The sequence below is a fragment of the Penicillium coprophilum genome, assembly GCF_028826855.1.
Source record: "Penicillium coprophilum strain IBT 35676 chromosome Unknown utg000002l_segment0_segment1, whole genome shotgun sequence".
Lineage (NCBI taxonomy): Eukaryota > Fungi > Ascomycota > Eurotiomycetes > Eurotiales > Aspergillaceae > Penicillium > Penicillium coprophilum.
Window position 1 is genome coordinate 3,202,158 of NW_026622722.1, and position 14,672 is coordinate 3,216,829.

The 14,672-nt window shown below is 47.5% G+C and overlaps 6 protein-coding genes across 6 annotated transcripts; 3 read left to right on the forward strand and 3 right to left on the reverse strand.

Annotated features, from left to right (window-relative positions):
- Nucleotides 1–223: 223 nt before the first annotated feature.
- N7500_003280 (uncharacterized protein) lies at nt 224–2,235 on the reverse strand (the record flags this gene model as incomplete). Its single annotated transcript, XM_056674426.1, has 5 exons — nt 224–1,324; nt 1,382–1,466; nt 1,523–1,921; nt 1,977–2,112; nt 2,211–2,235. 5 exons carry the CDS (start codon nt 2,233–2,235, stop codon nt 224–226), a joined length of 1,746 nt encoding a protein of 581 aa, XP_056534951.1.
- A 943-nt stretch (nt 2,236–3,178) lies between these two features.
- N7500_003281 (Glycoside hydrolase superfamily) lies at nt 3,179–5,272 on the forward strand (the record flags this gene model as incomplete). The annotated part of the gene is made up of 4 exons (XM_056674427.1): nt 3,179–3,349; nt 3,410–3,425; nt 3,474–4,813; nt 4,883–5,272. The coding sequence occupies 4 exons, from the start codon at nt 3,179–3,181 to the stop codon at nt 5,270–5,272; spliced, it is 1,917 nt and encodes a 638-aa protein (XP_056534952.1).
- Nucleotides 5,273–5,439: 167 nt separating this feature from the next.
- On the reverse strand, nt 5,440–7,616 carry N7500_003282 (acyclic terpene utilization AtuA family protein; the record flags this gene model as incomplete). Its single annotated transcript, XM_056674428.1, is given in 8 exon segments — nt 5,440–6,014; nt 6,065–6,204; nt 6,256–6,459; nt 6,510–6,866; nt 6,881–7,143; nt 7,196–7,374; nt 7,429–7,503; nt 7,556–7,616. 8 exon segments carry the CDS (start codon nt 7,614–7,616, stop codon nt 5,440–5,442), a joined length of 1,854 nt encoding a protein of 617 aa, XP_056534953.1.
- Nucleotides 7,617–8,258: 642 nt separating this feature from the next.
- Nucleotides 8,259–10,070, forward strand: N7500_003283 (CoA-transferase family III; the record flags this gene model as incomplete). The annotated part of the gene is made up of 2 exons (XM_056674429.1): nt 8,259–9,194; nt 9,249–10,070. The coding sequence occupies 2 exons, from the start codon at nt 8,259–8,261 to the stop codon at nt 10,068–10,070; spliced, it is 1,758 nt and encodes a 585-aa protein (XP_056534954.1).
- A 37-nt stretch (nt 10,071–10,107) lies between these two features.
- N7500_003284 (uncharacterized protein) lies at nt 10,108–12,588 on the reverse strand (the record flags this gene model as incomplete). The annotated part of the gene is made up of 5 exons (XM_056674430.1): nt 10,108–10,642; nt 10,695–11,913; nt 11,990–12,261; nt 12,333–12,460; nt 12,550–12,588. 5 exons carry the CDS (start codon nt 12,586–12,588, stop codon nt 10,108–10,110), a joined length of 2,193 nt encoding a protein of 730 aa, XP_056534955.1.
- Nucleotides 12,589–14,150: 1,562 nt separating this feature from the next.
- On the forward strand, nt 14,151–14,516 carry N7500_003285 (LysM peptidoglycan-binding domain-containing protein; the record flags this gene model as incomplete). The annotated part of the gene is made up of 2 exons (XM_056674431.1): nt 14,151–14,277; nt 14,335–14,516. 2 exons carry the CDS (start codon nt 14,151–14,153, stop codon nt 14,514–14,516), a joined length of 309 nt encoding a protein of 102 aa, XP_056534956.1.
- Between the last annotated feature and the right edge of the window lie 156 nt (nt 14,517–14,672).

Below are 14,672 nucleotides of genomic sequence, written 5' to 3' on the forward strand. Positions count from 1 at the left end.
TGATTCTGTCTGGCTTTTCCTCGCTTCCTCATTTCGCAAGGTTTGTTTCGGGCTTTTCCATTGTATGAAAATAAATTGACGACATGACTCTGGAAGAACCAGTTTCTCTAAACAACATCAATCACATAATACTATTGCTTATTGCTTTACTCTGTGCGAGTTGGTTCTGTTTTCCCACGTAATGGTTTCCTAGCACAAAGCTCTAAAGCTCACTCATAAATTCTTAATGATCTTCCATGAGGCCCCGATGGCCTTGTTGCAATGACGCGGGAATCATTTCCAAACACCCGGCAGCAGCAGCAAATAGGCCCAAAAAAACCTTGCTAGGTCGCAACACACGGCTCAAATATTCAGGATAGAATTGCACACCGAGAAAAAAGGGATGATCACGGATCTCCACAATCTCGACGCGCTTGTGCGTGGCATCTTTACCAATAACAGCAAGACCGGCCTTCTCAAGCTCTTCAACCATTTGCGGGTTGATTTCGTACTGGTTTCGGTGACGTTCCTCAATCTGGAGAGTCGTGGGGCCATATAAAGACCGCAGCTTAGACCACTCTGTACCCTCCTTGAAGATACATAGGTGCTTTCCAAGACGCATGGTGTCCCTGCCATTCTCCTGATTATGTTCAGGCATGTAAACAATTACATGGTTCTTGGATTCCGGGTGGAGCTCTTGGCTCCCAGCGTCCGGGATACCCATGACATAGCGGGCATATTCGACCACTGCGAGTTGCATCCCAAGGCATACGCCTAGGAATGGCTTTTTCTTACTTCGTGCCCATGTGATCGCTTTGATTATACCACCAGTGGCGCGGGTACCAGAGCCACTAGGCACGACAATGCCCTTGACGCTACAGAGATCTTGCCAGGCTTTGTGATATCTGACTGGGGAGTCTTGATAGGTCTCCTCCTCGAGATGTGCCGCGTCAATCCATATAATCTTGACTTTCTTGTGACAGTACATGGCCGCGTGCTCGATTGACTTGGAAACACTGAGGTAGGCATCTTTATTGGACGTGTACTTTCCCACAATGGCGATCGAGACTGTGTCGATGATAGTGTGTTGGCTTTGAATGAGATGAACCCAGTCATTCCACACGTGCTTGCATTGTTCTATATGACGACTGGGTATTCGATCGAAAGGAAGTTTGAGGTACTCGCAGAGCTTGCCGAGAAGATTCTGTTTCTCGAGAAGGAGCGGTACGTGATAAATGGTCGACCCATCGTGTACGGAAATGACCTGCTCCGGTTCCATTGAGCACATATTGGCAATTTTCTCAATAGTAGCGGGCTCTAATGGCACTTCGCAGCGGCATGCAACCTTCATCAATTAGCTCGAAGTGCACGATATCTCAGGCAGAGTGACAGCGTAACATACGAGAAGTGGGTTCAATCCAGCGCTGCGCACGTCGGAAATAGATCTTTGAGTTGGCTTTGTCTTTTGCTCCCCAGATGGTCCTGGCCTAGCGCGATGTTAGCTTACAGCCGTGTTTCATCGCTTGAAACAAGAAGGGCTTACGGCAAGACAGGGACATAAGCTACGTGAATTTGAACAAAATTCTCTTTGCCAACCCTCTTTCGAAGTTGAGCGAGAGCATAGATAAAGGGTGAGTTTTCGATATCGCCCACGGTACCGCCTAGTTCGATAATACAGACATCCGGCTCGGCCTGGGACTCGTCCACAGGTATCTTTGCGGTCCGTTCGATACATTCTTGAATGGCGTTGGTGACATGAGGCACCACCTGGACAGTTTTGCCTAGATAATCACCGACCCGCTCCCTAGAAATGATGTCTAGATAGATCTTCCCAGTCGTGATGTTATGATCACGTTGGAGAGTGATGGAAAGATAACGCTCGAAGCTCCCGATATCAAGATTTATTTCACCCCCATCATCTGTCACATAGATCTCTCCATGGCTAGGTCAATCAGTAGATGGACCCGCAGAAGCTGTATTAGATCGTCAGGGCTTACTGGAGTGGGCTCATAGTCCCCGCATCGACATTGATATAGGGGTCTATCTTGATGGCGGTGACGATCAACCCTTTGCTTTGCAGTAGCAGACCTGCACTTGAAGCGACAATGCCTTTTCCTGCCCCAGAGATGACGCCTAGTCATATCAGTCTCGTATACCTCGAAACGCTAAAGATGGAGCCCCGCTCTTCTCCACGGGGTAATAGCAGAGCTTCCCATCATTGTTAGACTCACCTCCAGATACCACAATGTACTTCATCTTCAAACTCCAAAGCTCCAAGCGGGATGAAGATATTGATGAAAAATGCAGGGCTAGATGGATAACTATCTAAGGTAGAGAGAGAAGAAAGCTAGTCCCGATTTGGAAACATGACATGTGGGGTGGCAGGTCAGACACCGCCTTTATATCCAGACAGCCTCTTTCAGCTCCTTTGTTGACCGTCATTTTTATCATTGTCAGAAGTGAGAGGATTAAGAGGCAAACGGAGCCAAGTTGCTACATGTGGAAGACTACTTTTCTGCCTGATTTTCAAGGTGTGAATCAGTTGGAGACTTGTATGGTACATCTACTGTCTCAGCACAATATCATACATCGTGCAACGTTATGAACCCAAGAAATATCGATTGAATTTCGATATCAGTATCCCTTCTACTTTTGCAAATCACCGACGCTCAGGGGCTTGGCTATGATGTGATTACTTCCTCGGCCTGAGATTCCGACCTGAATGAAAAACGACCTTGGAAGTGTCCGACGTCATGACTCCCCTCAACTATCAATTTGAAATACGCCCTAATAAAGAACGTGTGAGATAAGATTAAAGCAAGAGTTAGATGTGCAAGTTAATTCAGAGTATCATCCACTGGCAATATCCTAAGAATGCTCGTCGTGATTGGAGGCACTCCCTGCATGGCGGCATGTCGGCAGATCCAGGATTTGATGACCTGCCCCAGACAAGATAATTTGCATGCGGTCTTTATATCAGGGTCCATGATGCCTCTGTGGAGAACACCCGGCAGGCCAGGTTCAAGGCGAACGAATCATACGCCATGCCCATGCAATTTACTTTGTCCAAGACAGGGGCAGGGCTTTTTCGAACCTTTTCGAAAAGATCAACTTTTCTCAGCATGGTCTTTTGTAAGCTTTCTTCATCTATTCCAAACTGCTCACCACAGACAACTTTGTCCATAGGTTCTGGCTCGTCATGAAGTCTGAATCTTGGACATGCGCAGGCCTCAGGACCTCTATTGTTTTGGCTACCTTTCTAGCAGGTGCACTGGCTCAAAACAATAGTTCAACTGTTCCAGTTAGCCTGAAAGTTGCAACGGAGGGTGGTAATAAGTCGAGTCCGATTCTCTATGGGGTTATGTTCGAGGTGAGCAACAAGCTACCTCAATGCGCAAGTAACTGCGTCGCTAACATTTGATATCATTAGGAAATGGATCATTCTGGTAGGTCATTCCAATTTTTCAATCACGAGCGTTACTGATTATCTCAAGGTGATGGTGGAATTCACGGACAACTGCTGCAGAACAATGGATTCCAAGGAACTAGTCTCGGTTTGACTGCCTACGCTCCGGTGGGAGATGCCATAATCTCCCAAGATGACTCAAAGCCCGTCAGCAAAGCAATTACCTCCTCGCTCAATGTTGCAGTACCAGATGGGGTCACAGACTATGTTGGCTTCGCCAATACCGGTTATAACGGAATCCCAATTACGGGTGCCACATACAACAGTTCATTCTGGATGATGGGCAACTACTCGGGAACTATCAACCTACAGCTTGTTGGGTCGCACAGTGGCTCGATATATGCCGATCACAATTTGACCGTCAAGAGTACGGATTCAAAATTCACAGAGTTCAAAACTCGGTTCAACACCACTTATGCACCCAAAGGGGATAATGAGTGGCATTTGACATTTGATGGATCAAAAGTCGCTGGCAGCTCGTTAAACTTTGGCCTAATCCAGCTATTTCCTCCTACTTTCAAAGGAAGAGCAAATGGGCTGCGAGATGACCTTGCATTGTTTCTGGATGAAGTCAATCCAGCGTTCCTCCGGTTTCCGGGTGGGAACAACCTCGAAGGCTTGGAGGTGGACAGTCGCTGGAAATGGAACACCACGATCGGACCAGTGGTTCACCGTCCAGGAAGAGAAAGTGACTGGTTTTACCCCAACACAGATGCCCTTGGCCTGGATGAGTATCTGTGGTGGTGTGAAGACATGAACATGGCGCCACTCCTGGCCGTGTGGTCAGGCAAGTCCTATGGAGACATTCTCTCCGGCCCGGACCTCGAACCTTTTATCGAAGATATCATGAATGAGATGGAATACCTTTTTGGCAACTCCTCGACACATTATGGCAAAATGCGAGCCCAGAATGGCCGGAAAGATCCATGGAAGGTTGACCTTATCGAGATTGGCAACGAAGATGACCTCACTGGAGGCTGTGACACCTATCCGGATCGTTTCAATCAGATATATAAGGCTATCCATGACAAGTACCCGAACATCACGTTTGTTGCCTCTCATGGGAACTATTCGTGTCTACCATCTCCGCTTCCCAAAGATGTCATCATTGACCTGCATCTGTACCGAGCACCAGACGACTTTGTCAAACTATTCGACCAGTTTGATAACCAGCCGCGCAACCAATCAGTGATGATTGGTGAGTTTGGATGTCGCAATACTACAGAAGAGACAGGGACATACTGGCCGTACATGCAGGGCAGCTGCAGTGAGGCCGTGTACATGATCGGAATGGAGCGCAACAGTGACATTGTTAAGATGGTAGCTTATGCACCCTTGATGCAACACTTTGATTTTGTTTCTTGGTCGGTAAGAATATCTATCAATATGCTAAAAGAACACCGGGAATATAGCTGACCTCGCTTTTTTTACTCATAGCCCACCCTATATGGTTTCAATTCGGCTCCCGATTCTGTCACACCTTCGGTCTCATATTTTGTTCAAAAGATGTTCGCATCCAATAAGGGTGATACCATTCTTCCTGTTCACTCATCAGCAGGATTTGGGCCTCTCTATTGGGTGGCTTCGAAGACAGGCCCACAATACTACTTGAAACTGGCAAATTATGGCCCCAAACACCAGAACGTGAAAGTGAGTATACCGGGGACCAAAAGTGGTAAGATAGAGATACTTGCTGGCCCAAAGTACCAGGGCGACACGCCTTATAATGTTCAAATTCAAACTGTCACCACCAGCGTCTTCAATGGGCAAGGAAATTATTCAATCAGCATGGAACCCTGGGCTGTTGCTGTGCTGGCAGTCTCATGAACGAGATAGTACATGGTCCAGCATTTGATGTTTCATGCGATATGTGCATTGCCCATTGGTCTAAGTATTTGAAGCATACCCAATATGTGTACCATAGACCTCAAGATCGAATTTCTGCATCTTGCTCATGAATAGTCTCATCACATTTCCCGCATATCAATACAAACTCAGTTCAAAATTTCGACTGGAACCTCAACAATCTTATCGCGCACATAATCCGCGAATCCCTTGCCAAAACCATCTAATCGACTCGAACTGCTAACACCCCGACCAAGAATTCCATAGATCACAAAGTGCACAGCATGAATGTACGGGAATTCCACTCTCTCGACCAAGAACGACCCATCCCAGTCATCATCGTCAGCTAACATCTCTCGCAATCTCTCCACGCTCATATAGGACCTCAACCAAGGCCAGTGAGTAGCATCAGGGACAAAAATTCCAAAGTTGAGGTTAGATCCTTTGTCACCAGATCGGGCAAGAGCAATGTCTCCTAGTCGAATTGATCGAGTTGAAGACCGAAGAAGGGCAGATTCCTCACTAGAAAGTCTATGATTATAGCTTGCGCGTGGCTGCAGAGCTTCATACGCTGGTGGATGGCCTGTTGGAAACGAGATGATAGAATCGGGTCCATCGATAAAGTTGATCTCCTCGTTCAGATCATCCTGCTTGACTATGGCGGGATAGTAGGCTAGGAATGGGCGTGGAACTGCCGTGCGCATGTCGAGAGAGGAGTGGAATCCTAGGTATGTCTAGTCAGCTCGGAGCATGGTGGCAGATATTCGTTCGCACCTGAGAAATGCTTCAAGGAGATATCTTTTATTGCTCTTCCAACGGCGAGAACGGCATCGGCATTGACTGCAGCAATAAAGATCCGTAGGTATGTGGTGCTTTGGCGCTGTGAGCTTGGATTTGGGGCAGGGACACCAATTCTAGATATCCACACGTCAATACTGTTTCACACTAAAATATGAGATTGTTACCTCTGGAACTCAAGTGTGTCAATCTGATCAATGGATTCTTTCTCAATGAAATGACGGAGTTGTTTTTCAATCAGATCCCACTTTTTACTAGTCGCATATCCAGTGGCATTCAGCAAGATCTGGGCCTCGAAGCCACCAGGATAGAACACAGCCAGCTTAGTTGTTGGAGGAGGAGCATAGCCTCGTATACCATGAACGTACACCCTAGACGTTTCAGTAACCAGTCAACATAGCGAATAATACAAAACACGTACCTATCCTTTCCAGCTTGCTCAACGACAATATCATCCAGAATAGCACTGACATCACTATTCAAGTAAACATTTCCTTGAAGTTCATATAAAAGTTGACACCGAACCGTATCAACATCAACAATACCACCGGTGCCAGGATGTTTCACCACAACACACGATCCATCGGCATCAATTTCCGCAATGGGGAACCCTGGTTCAACAAAAATATCGATCGGGTGCCGATCGAAGCCACAAAAATTGCCGCCAGTAACATAAGCCGAACACTCAATAAGGTGTCCTGCCACCAGGGACCCAGCCAAACGGTCATAGTCCGACTCCGACCAGGAGTGCCAGTACCACGCCGCTGCAATGACCGGACTAGCGTCTGCCACCCGACCGCAAATAATGATATCGGCCCCCGACGGAGTCCGTCCACGATACCCCGGGCACCAAGGTATGCGTGTGCTGAGACCATGGGGACGGGCTTGGTGGTATTGGTGAATGAATAGGTGAGAGGGCTAGGCTTGACGGATTTGTTTTCGGCGTCGAGGTGTTGGAGTTGTTCTACGGATTGCGGCATGTTAGGGCCGAATTTAGTATAGAGGTCATCTCCTGATATATAGGCTACTCGCAAAGCGAGGCCTTTTTGGTGGATCTGTTACGAGTTAGAACATAGGTTCTTGTAGTTAAGGAAAAGCTGCACTGACGAGTTCGTGTACTTTCAGAGCTAGCCCTTTAGGATTGAGAGCTCCTCCATTGAGTACGACTTTGATGCCCTTTTTGGCGATCACATCGATGGTCTGCTGGATACCATCCCAGGCTGTCTGCTCGTACCCAGGATGCTCGCCACGCTGGAACGCCTGTGCATTATTTGCCATGTTGACCTCTCAGCTCAGTTAGTTCTTAGTGTCTCGTTAGTTCGTACTGCCAAGCAACATACCCGCCAGGTAATCTCCTGTGATAAAGTCGACATCTCCTAGAGTCGCTTGGCGATACATCTCATACGCGGGATCACCTTTTTTTCTTTCTCATTAGTACAGTATGTTTAATCTAAATGTTCTCCATACCATGATAGCCAGAACAATTAGCGACTCTGACGGGCCGATTTTCATTGGGACTGAAAGACATTGTAGGTTGGACGGAGTAAGGTTTTTTTTTTTTTAGAAAAGTATTGTTGCTTCTTAGCTGATATTTCCAAATTCTTCAATCAAATGAAATCCAATCCTATTAGTATGTTCGAATTCGAAGAGTTATCCCCAAACCCCTCGGAGAGAAGAATACCGCGGTAAAAGGAAAACCCACGGGGAATTCTTGAAATCACACCGTGGGCCGTAGATCATTAGCCCCCCTACCTGATGTACAGGGATCCGGCCTCGTCATAACCAGAGCAGAGGTGGCACACTTAGGTTGCTCGTACTGATGAAGCCAATCACACGAAAGTAGTCTTGATCCGAGCCAATCTAAGCCTTCATAGTCTCGTTTATTGCGGCTGATCTGAAGTATTGTTTCCCGTGGCGTTTTTGTGCCGGGGAATCACATCTATGCAAGATTGGGAACATTCACGATTTATTGGACCAGTGATATGAATTATTGAATGTTGGCAAGGTTGGAATGTCCAAAAAATAAATAAAAAATAGTTGTGTTCGCACCTATTGAGGCTGAGGGGCCTTTTTGCAATAATATAAATAGTATCGGCATCGTATTTCGAGGGATTCGCATAAAAATCACAATCGTCTCTTTGCCTCTTGTGTTATTTTGTACCTTTTAGCCATGCACGAGACTATCCCTGCAAACGATATCTACGGACCCGGAACCTACACCGACAAGGTCGTTCGCCCTGTACCGGAAGATGCCCGTCGAATTTTCGAACTGCTGGCCTCACGAACGCCCGGTTTCACAAAAGACACTGCACTATGGGATACTGTCCATTTCGAAGGCCGGCCAGACCCTATGGTCCCGGGTCCGATGAAGTCCCCCGTCGTGGCAGCAGCTCTGCATGCCATGTGCGGGCTTGTTGGAAACGAACTTCTGGAGCTGCGGGATGGCAAGCCGGCAAAGGAAGCCAGTGTGACTGTAAACACAGACCATGCTGGCATCTGGCTTGCATTCACATTCACACCATTCGTAAATGGTAAAGACATTTCGACTCTTGCACGCGCCCGCGAACTTCCCAACATCTTTGACAAAGACTTTGAGAAGGGGTTTGGGGTCGGTCCGTTAGCTGGCAGAGCCACTGCACTGTATCCGACAAAGGATGCCGGGGTGTGGTATCAACTCCATGGATCGCTGGATGCAAGCAAGACACTCTGCTCGATGGGGATCGATATGGATGTGCCACTGAAATCTTTTCGGGAGGGTTATGAGTATATTCGGGAACATGTGCAGAAATGGGGTCCTGATGAGCTTGAGATGCATAATGTGAGACATGGATTATGTGGCAGCATCTGTTACTCACCTGAAGGCTGGAGGAAAACTGAAATGGGGAAACGGCTTGCGGAATACCCTCTTGTGAATTATACGCATGAATCGTATGCAAAACCGACACCGTTGATCCCCTTGAGTCAAATTCCTGATCGTCGGCCTTTGGCTGGGATCAAGGTTGTGGAAATGGTGCGGATTATCGCTGGTCCCACAATTGGGGTGATTCTTGCATCGTTTGGTGCGGATGTCATCCGTGTGAATTGTAGTAGATTGGCAGATTTGAATGTGAGTAAAATGGACTTTCTTGTCTTGAGTCTAATAATTAACCGTGTCTGACAGGTCCTCCAATTAACGCTCAACGCCGGAAAACGCACAATCGATCTAGATATTGGAAAAGAGGAGGAAATGGCCCGACTCAAGGAGCTTGTGGGCGATGCAGACGTGTTTATCCAGGGCTTCCGGTATGGGTCACTAGACCGCAAAGGACTCGGTCTGCAAAGCATGCTGGATGTGGCAGCCAGAAGAAACAAGGGCATTGTTTACGTGGATGAAAACTGCTACGGTCCATCTGGACCATTCGCCGAGAGACCCGGTTGGCAGCAAATCGGGGATGCTGCATCCGGTGCTTCGTACGTGATGGGTCGGTCGCTTGGATTCGATGAAGGAACGAGTGTTCTTCCGCCGCTGCCTATCTCTGACATGGCTACTGGCGTTGTCGGTGCTCTGGCGACAATGCTGGCTATTCGAGATAGGGCCCAAAAGGGAGGCTCATATCATGTTGTAAGCTCGCTTGTGGCGGCGGACGCGATTCTGATGGACCCGGAAGTTGGCCTGTATCCCGTCGAAGTGGCACAAAGAACTATGGATGAGTTCGCCTTTGCACGTTCATCCCCGGATCAGTTCGTCTCAGAAATTATGATCCAGGTAATTGACGGGTGGAAACGGGTTTTCCCGGAGTATCTTGCACAAGACTCTCCATTCATGATGAGTTTTGAAGATAGCCCATGGGGACGAATGGATATCTTGAGGCCCGTGGCTAGACTAGATGACAAGGAAGCAAGTCCAATTTGGAAGAACCCTCCAGTTCCGAATTGCCATCATGATCAAAGCATCACCTGGCATGGTCACGTTGCAGGGGGGCTTTCAGAGTTGACATATTAGTATATACGATAAGTCTTCATGGCAATATTGTTCAAATTCACAACTCTCCAGTGTTTCCAGCTAAATCACATCCCCCAAAATCATACGCCGGAGGCACACCTGCTAGCATGTCTTGCCAGTTCCAAGAAAGAGGAACGGGCAACGGCGATAGCCCTGTAGTATAGAAACCTTGGTCTGTAGACATTACACTTGAGGGTGGAGCGTTGCTACCGTCATTTTCAGTCCGCTGGGGATGATTGACAAAAGCCGGGAAAGAGTTCGAGGGCAAATAGCCATTCTGTGTCCACGTTCGCCCTTGCGGGTGAATGGCAACTTGTTGATTATCACCCATGGGGTTTGCCTCCGGATTTCTGGCCCGATGTAACTGTTCTCTGGCTGCACTTTCGAACTCAGAGCACAGTGCCAATACATAGTCTAGGTATGTATCTTGTTCCTGGGATGCGACCTTTGATATAAAATCAACAACCCCATGAATCATAACAATATCCGATTCTATGTCAGGACGCGAAGGATCAATGAGAATGTGGGAGAACAATGCAACCAAAGCTGCCCCGGAGAAGTAAACAACGCTCCTGTTTGATATATTAGGAGCTGGTAAAAGTTCAACACATCAGATGAGCTTACCATTCGAAGGATTGGCCATAGTGGCCTTGAACTTGACTGATTAGTTCAATCGCCGCTCGTGCGGCTTCTATTGATTGTTGCACTGATCTCTCTCGGTCATTCAACAGACCCGAGGGACTAAGACCCTCATTCTGTGGGCTGGTCGACCAGCGCCGTGGAAGTAGACAGACCCGGTGGATATTGAGATGGCAACAATGGTACGCAAAGTGAAGTCTGAGGATGTGCGGTAGGAAGATATGGTGGCCGGTCGAAAATTTTCTTCGGGGCCGGAGCATCAGTGGGATACTTCGCTTCCATGCTTCAAGATCGTCAGAGCAACCCCTCGCATCTTTCATCAACTGTTCGTTGGTTTTGTTGAATGCATCGGTGCTATACAGCTGATCATAGACCTTCCGTTGAATCACAGCAAATCGGGCTAGTGCCAAAAAGAAATTGATTTTGGCGTTTCCGATCTCAACCACACCTAAACTATCTGATGGGTTCACATGAGGCAGTAAAGTATTATAATCACGGGTATCCTGCGCAGCAGGGCGGCCAGTCCGTTGGCAGATGTCGGCGTCCAAAATGAACGCAATCCAGAAGACTCTTCTCCGCTCTTCCACCTGGGACATTGGGAGACCAAAGGAGTTGGACTTGTGCAACCCGATAGATTGCGACAGACGTACAGCTGCAGCGGCAAACATGAACAGAGGCTGGGGGTTTGGCGTGCCTTGGAAGAATATTGCGAGTCCAAGAAGCGCCTGAACAGCGAGGAGATCGCAGGTTCGCATGAATAGCTCTGTGACCACGTTCATTGCGTTTTTGACATGACCCAAACATTTTTGCCAGTCATCGCTGCTGGCACCGGAACTGTCTGCTCTTTGCATATATGCAAAGGCAAGGACAATATTGAAAGCAGCCCACCACGAGGGGCTTTCGTTAGGATTCCATGAGAAGTGTCTGCTGACCATTTTCATGAAACTTTCGGGCCCGAAGAGCGGTATAGCCTTGTTGAAAGTGTCAAAATATTCATGGACAAGATCTAGGATAACCGCCTTTGATGGTAAGGGCTGCGAGCATCTGCTTTGAAAGTCATCTTGAAGGGCTCGAGGATACCAGTCGGCTAGCCTCCATCGACTGCTGTTTCTTTGGGCGGTATGGCGCCACAAATTATTACCCGTCTTGCTTTCAAGCCAGCCAACACCCTCAGGGGAAACGATCGAAAATTGAGAGGATGCACCTGGGCGTGGTCGGTAGAATCAGTTCAGCCATTCGTGTGACCATTGAGGAACGATGCTCGGTGGGCCAATACTCACCAAAAAAGCGCATTGCGCCTTTCGGAGTTTTAAGGGTATATGACCCTCCGTCGCCATCGCCTCGATCGGGGTCGGCCTCGGCCTCGAAAGGTGCATGAGCGGCGTCATTTGTCGGATATTGTAGCCCTGGATCGGAAAATCCTGAGGGTTCAACGTGCTCTGGGCCTGTGTCCTCATTACTTGGCAATCGTCGTCTCTTGGCCGCATGGGCTTCATTCAATTCGTCTTGAAGAGTTTCAATCCGCTGTTCCAGCTCCTGAAAATGCTCATGGCTGCGAGTGAGTGAGTGAGTAAGTGAATATGCGTTAACTTAAGAAGAGCCCATGAGCCAAGTAGAACATACCGATTGTGCTTTTTCTTGCGTCGCACGGTATCTTCGTACTTGCAGGGCAAGTCGAATGTTTTGCAGGGGACACAGATTGGTCGACTCCCATCACATTTGACCTTCTTCCGTCTGCATGTACTGCATGCCTTTATAGCGTATGCATGTCAGCATCCAATTACAGCCCTTCCCCCAGTATATGAGAGCCATGGGAGTCATGTGGGGAGCCAGTCGATACCTTGGCGAGGCGTACAGCATTGCTGGTGTGCCCATCCATGATACAAATGATTTGTAGAGTAATACCAGAGCTTTTCTTTCAAAACTGCTATCCCTACGCGGCTCCAATCATCATGATTAAGAATTGTAGGTTGAGACCACATGAGGTTTCCCGCGGAGATTCCAGCAATTAAGGCGTTAAGGCATGAATTATGAGTCATCCTTATTGCCTCAGGCCAACAATATGCAGACAGTTCAATTAGATTCGACACTTCCTCTAGATAGTCAGTTCCGAGTCATGGACTGTAATTCTCGTATTTTGCGTGATTGACAGCTCTCACGACGTATGTTCATCGTAGGATATCCATCGGGGAGGATCAACCGCCTGCCGAAGAAGTGGTCTAGAACATTCATCTTGGCATTCTGGAAGGTTTACACTCTAGAACTTTCTCGACATGGCTAAATAGAATCTCTATTGAGTTACGAAACTAAACCTCCTCCTTCTGGCTCCCCGGCTTTGGAGTATATCTGTAAATTTTGAATAGCAGTTCTGAATGAAAACCAGTGGCGTATAGTATGTGAACCAAAGAACAAGAGCAAGAGCCATAATATCACCGTACTAGATCAGACCAGAGTAGTTATAACTCTCTTACAACTCATCAGACCATCAATAGCATAAAATAGATCATTTGATTCAAGTTAGGTGATCAATGATCATTGTACTCCCTTGACATGTGCTGCGTGGGTGTACTTTGATCTTTGTGTCTCAGCAATAGTTCGAGCTCACGAAACATTTCCATAGTTTGAACCTCTTCACTGAATGTTCTAATAGGATCATATATCCTCAATGTTTATCCACCCAAAGCCATCGCGATGCGACAGCGGATGCTACTCTGTATAACAACCCAATCTAGTCACAGCAAATAGCCGCCAACCGTAATCAAGCCTAAATGCGTCGCTTATGGAGTGGTTGTGGCTCATTTACCACAACGATTGGAATATTGTCACACAATTCAGCTATGTCTTGGTATTTGTTTGCGCTACCTTTGCTGTACCTCTGGTGAGTGGTTGTGGTTCAGGCCATTGTCACACTATTGTCTGCATGACTGACTGGGCCTCCCTGACCAAGGTTACTCGCTGTTTAGGAACTATATCCAACGGCAATGTAACCGTAAAACAGAAAGGACTTATATCGGTCGAGCCGAGACAAATATCGACTAATAACGAGAAACGAAGCTATGGCGAGAACCAGCTTATTGAGTCCATTGGCTGATTTTGAGCATGTCGTGAGTTTGCCCTTCATATTGTCTCAGACACCTTAGTATCAAAAAGCAGATATGGTTGCAATGAAAGGCCATGGATGCAACATGTGGCTGAATTGTATGCGCTCACCAATGTCTTGCGGTGTTTCCTATGTCGTATGAACTTGTCTGACAAGGCAAACAGTCACTCCAAACATTCTAACTTCTGCACTGGATGGCTCAGTAACTCTCACATATAAGTTCAGCAAATTACTCTTCTTAAGCTTGTTTCTTTCCACCACCAACACTCCTCAGCTTCATCGCCAGCCTCTCGTCACAGAATCAGCCAGTTCAAGTGTTCCATTTACAATTCAATTCCAAAATGGTTGCCATCGGTATTCGATCTTTCCTTTGCGTGCTGGGAATTGCTTCTCTTGGTACATCTGCCGCTGTCGATACCACATCTCCCACTGTCGACACCGTCCAAGGCTGGCAGTTGACTCAATACTGTGAGTTGACTTGGATGAAACGTCACCATCGCAAAAGCTAGGCTGATGAAAAACCAGGTACCGAGTTCTATACCGTCAGCAACGGAGACACCTGCTGGGATATTATCGCACGGAATCAGAATAGGTTCACCATGAGCCAGCTTCTATGCTGGAACAACGATATCAATCCGTGGTGCTCGAATCTCATTCCGGGCCGACAGGTCTGTGTTGGAGTGCAGCGCCCTGGGCCTGTCTGCTAGGCAGTCGGAATAATGGCTGGATTGCTAGGATTTTAATTCCTTACAAAACGCGAGAAGCAAAATCTCTGATATTGCCAAGGCCCTCGATCCTCGAGTATATATGATGGAAGTAATGAATGGGAGGTTAATTTCCGACTTCTGAGTTTTGTATGCACT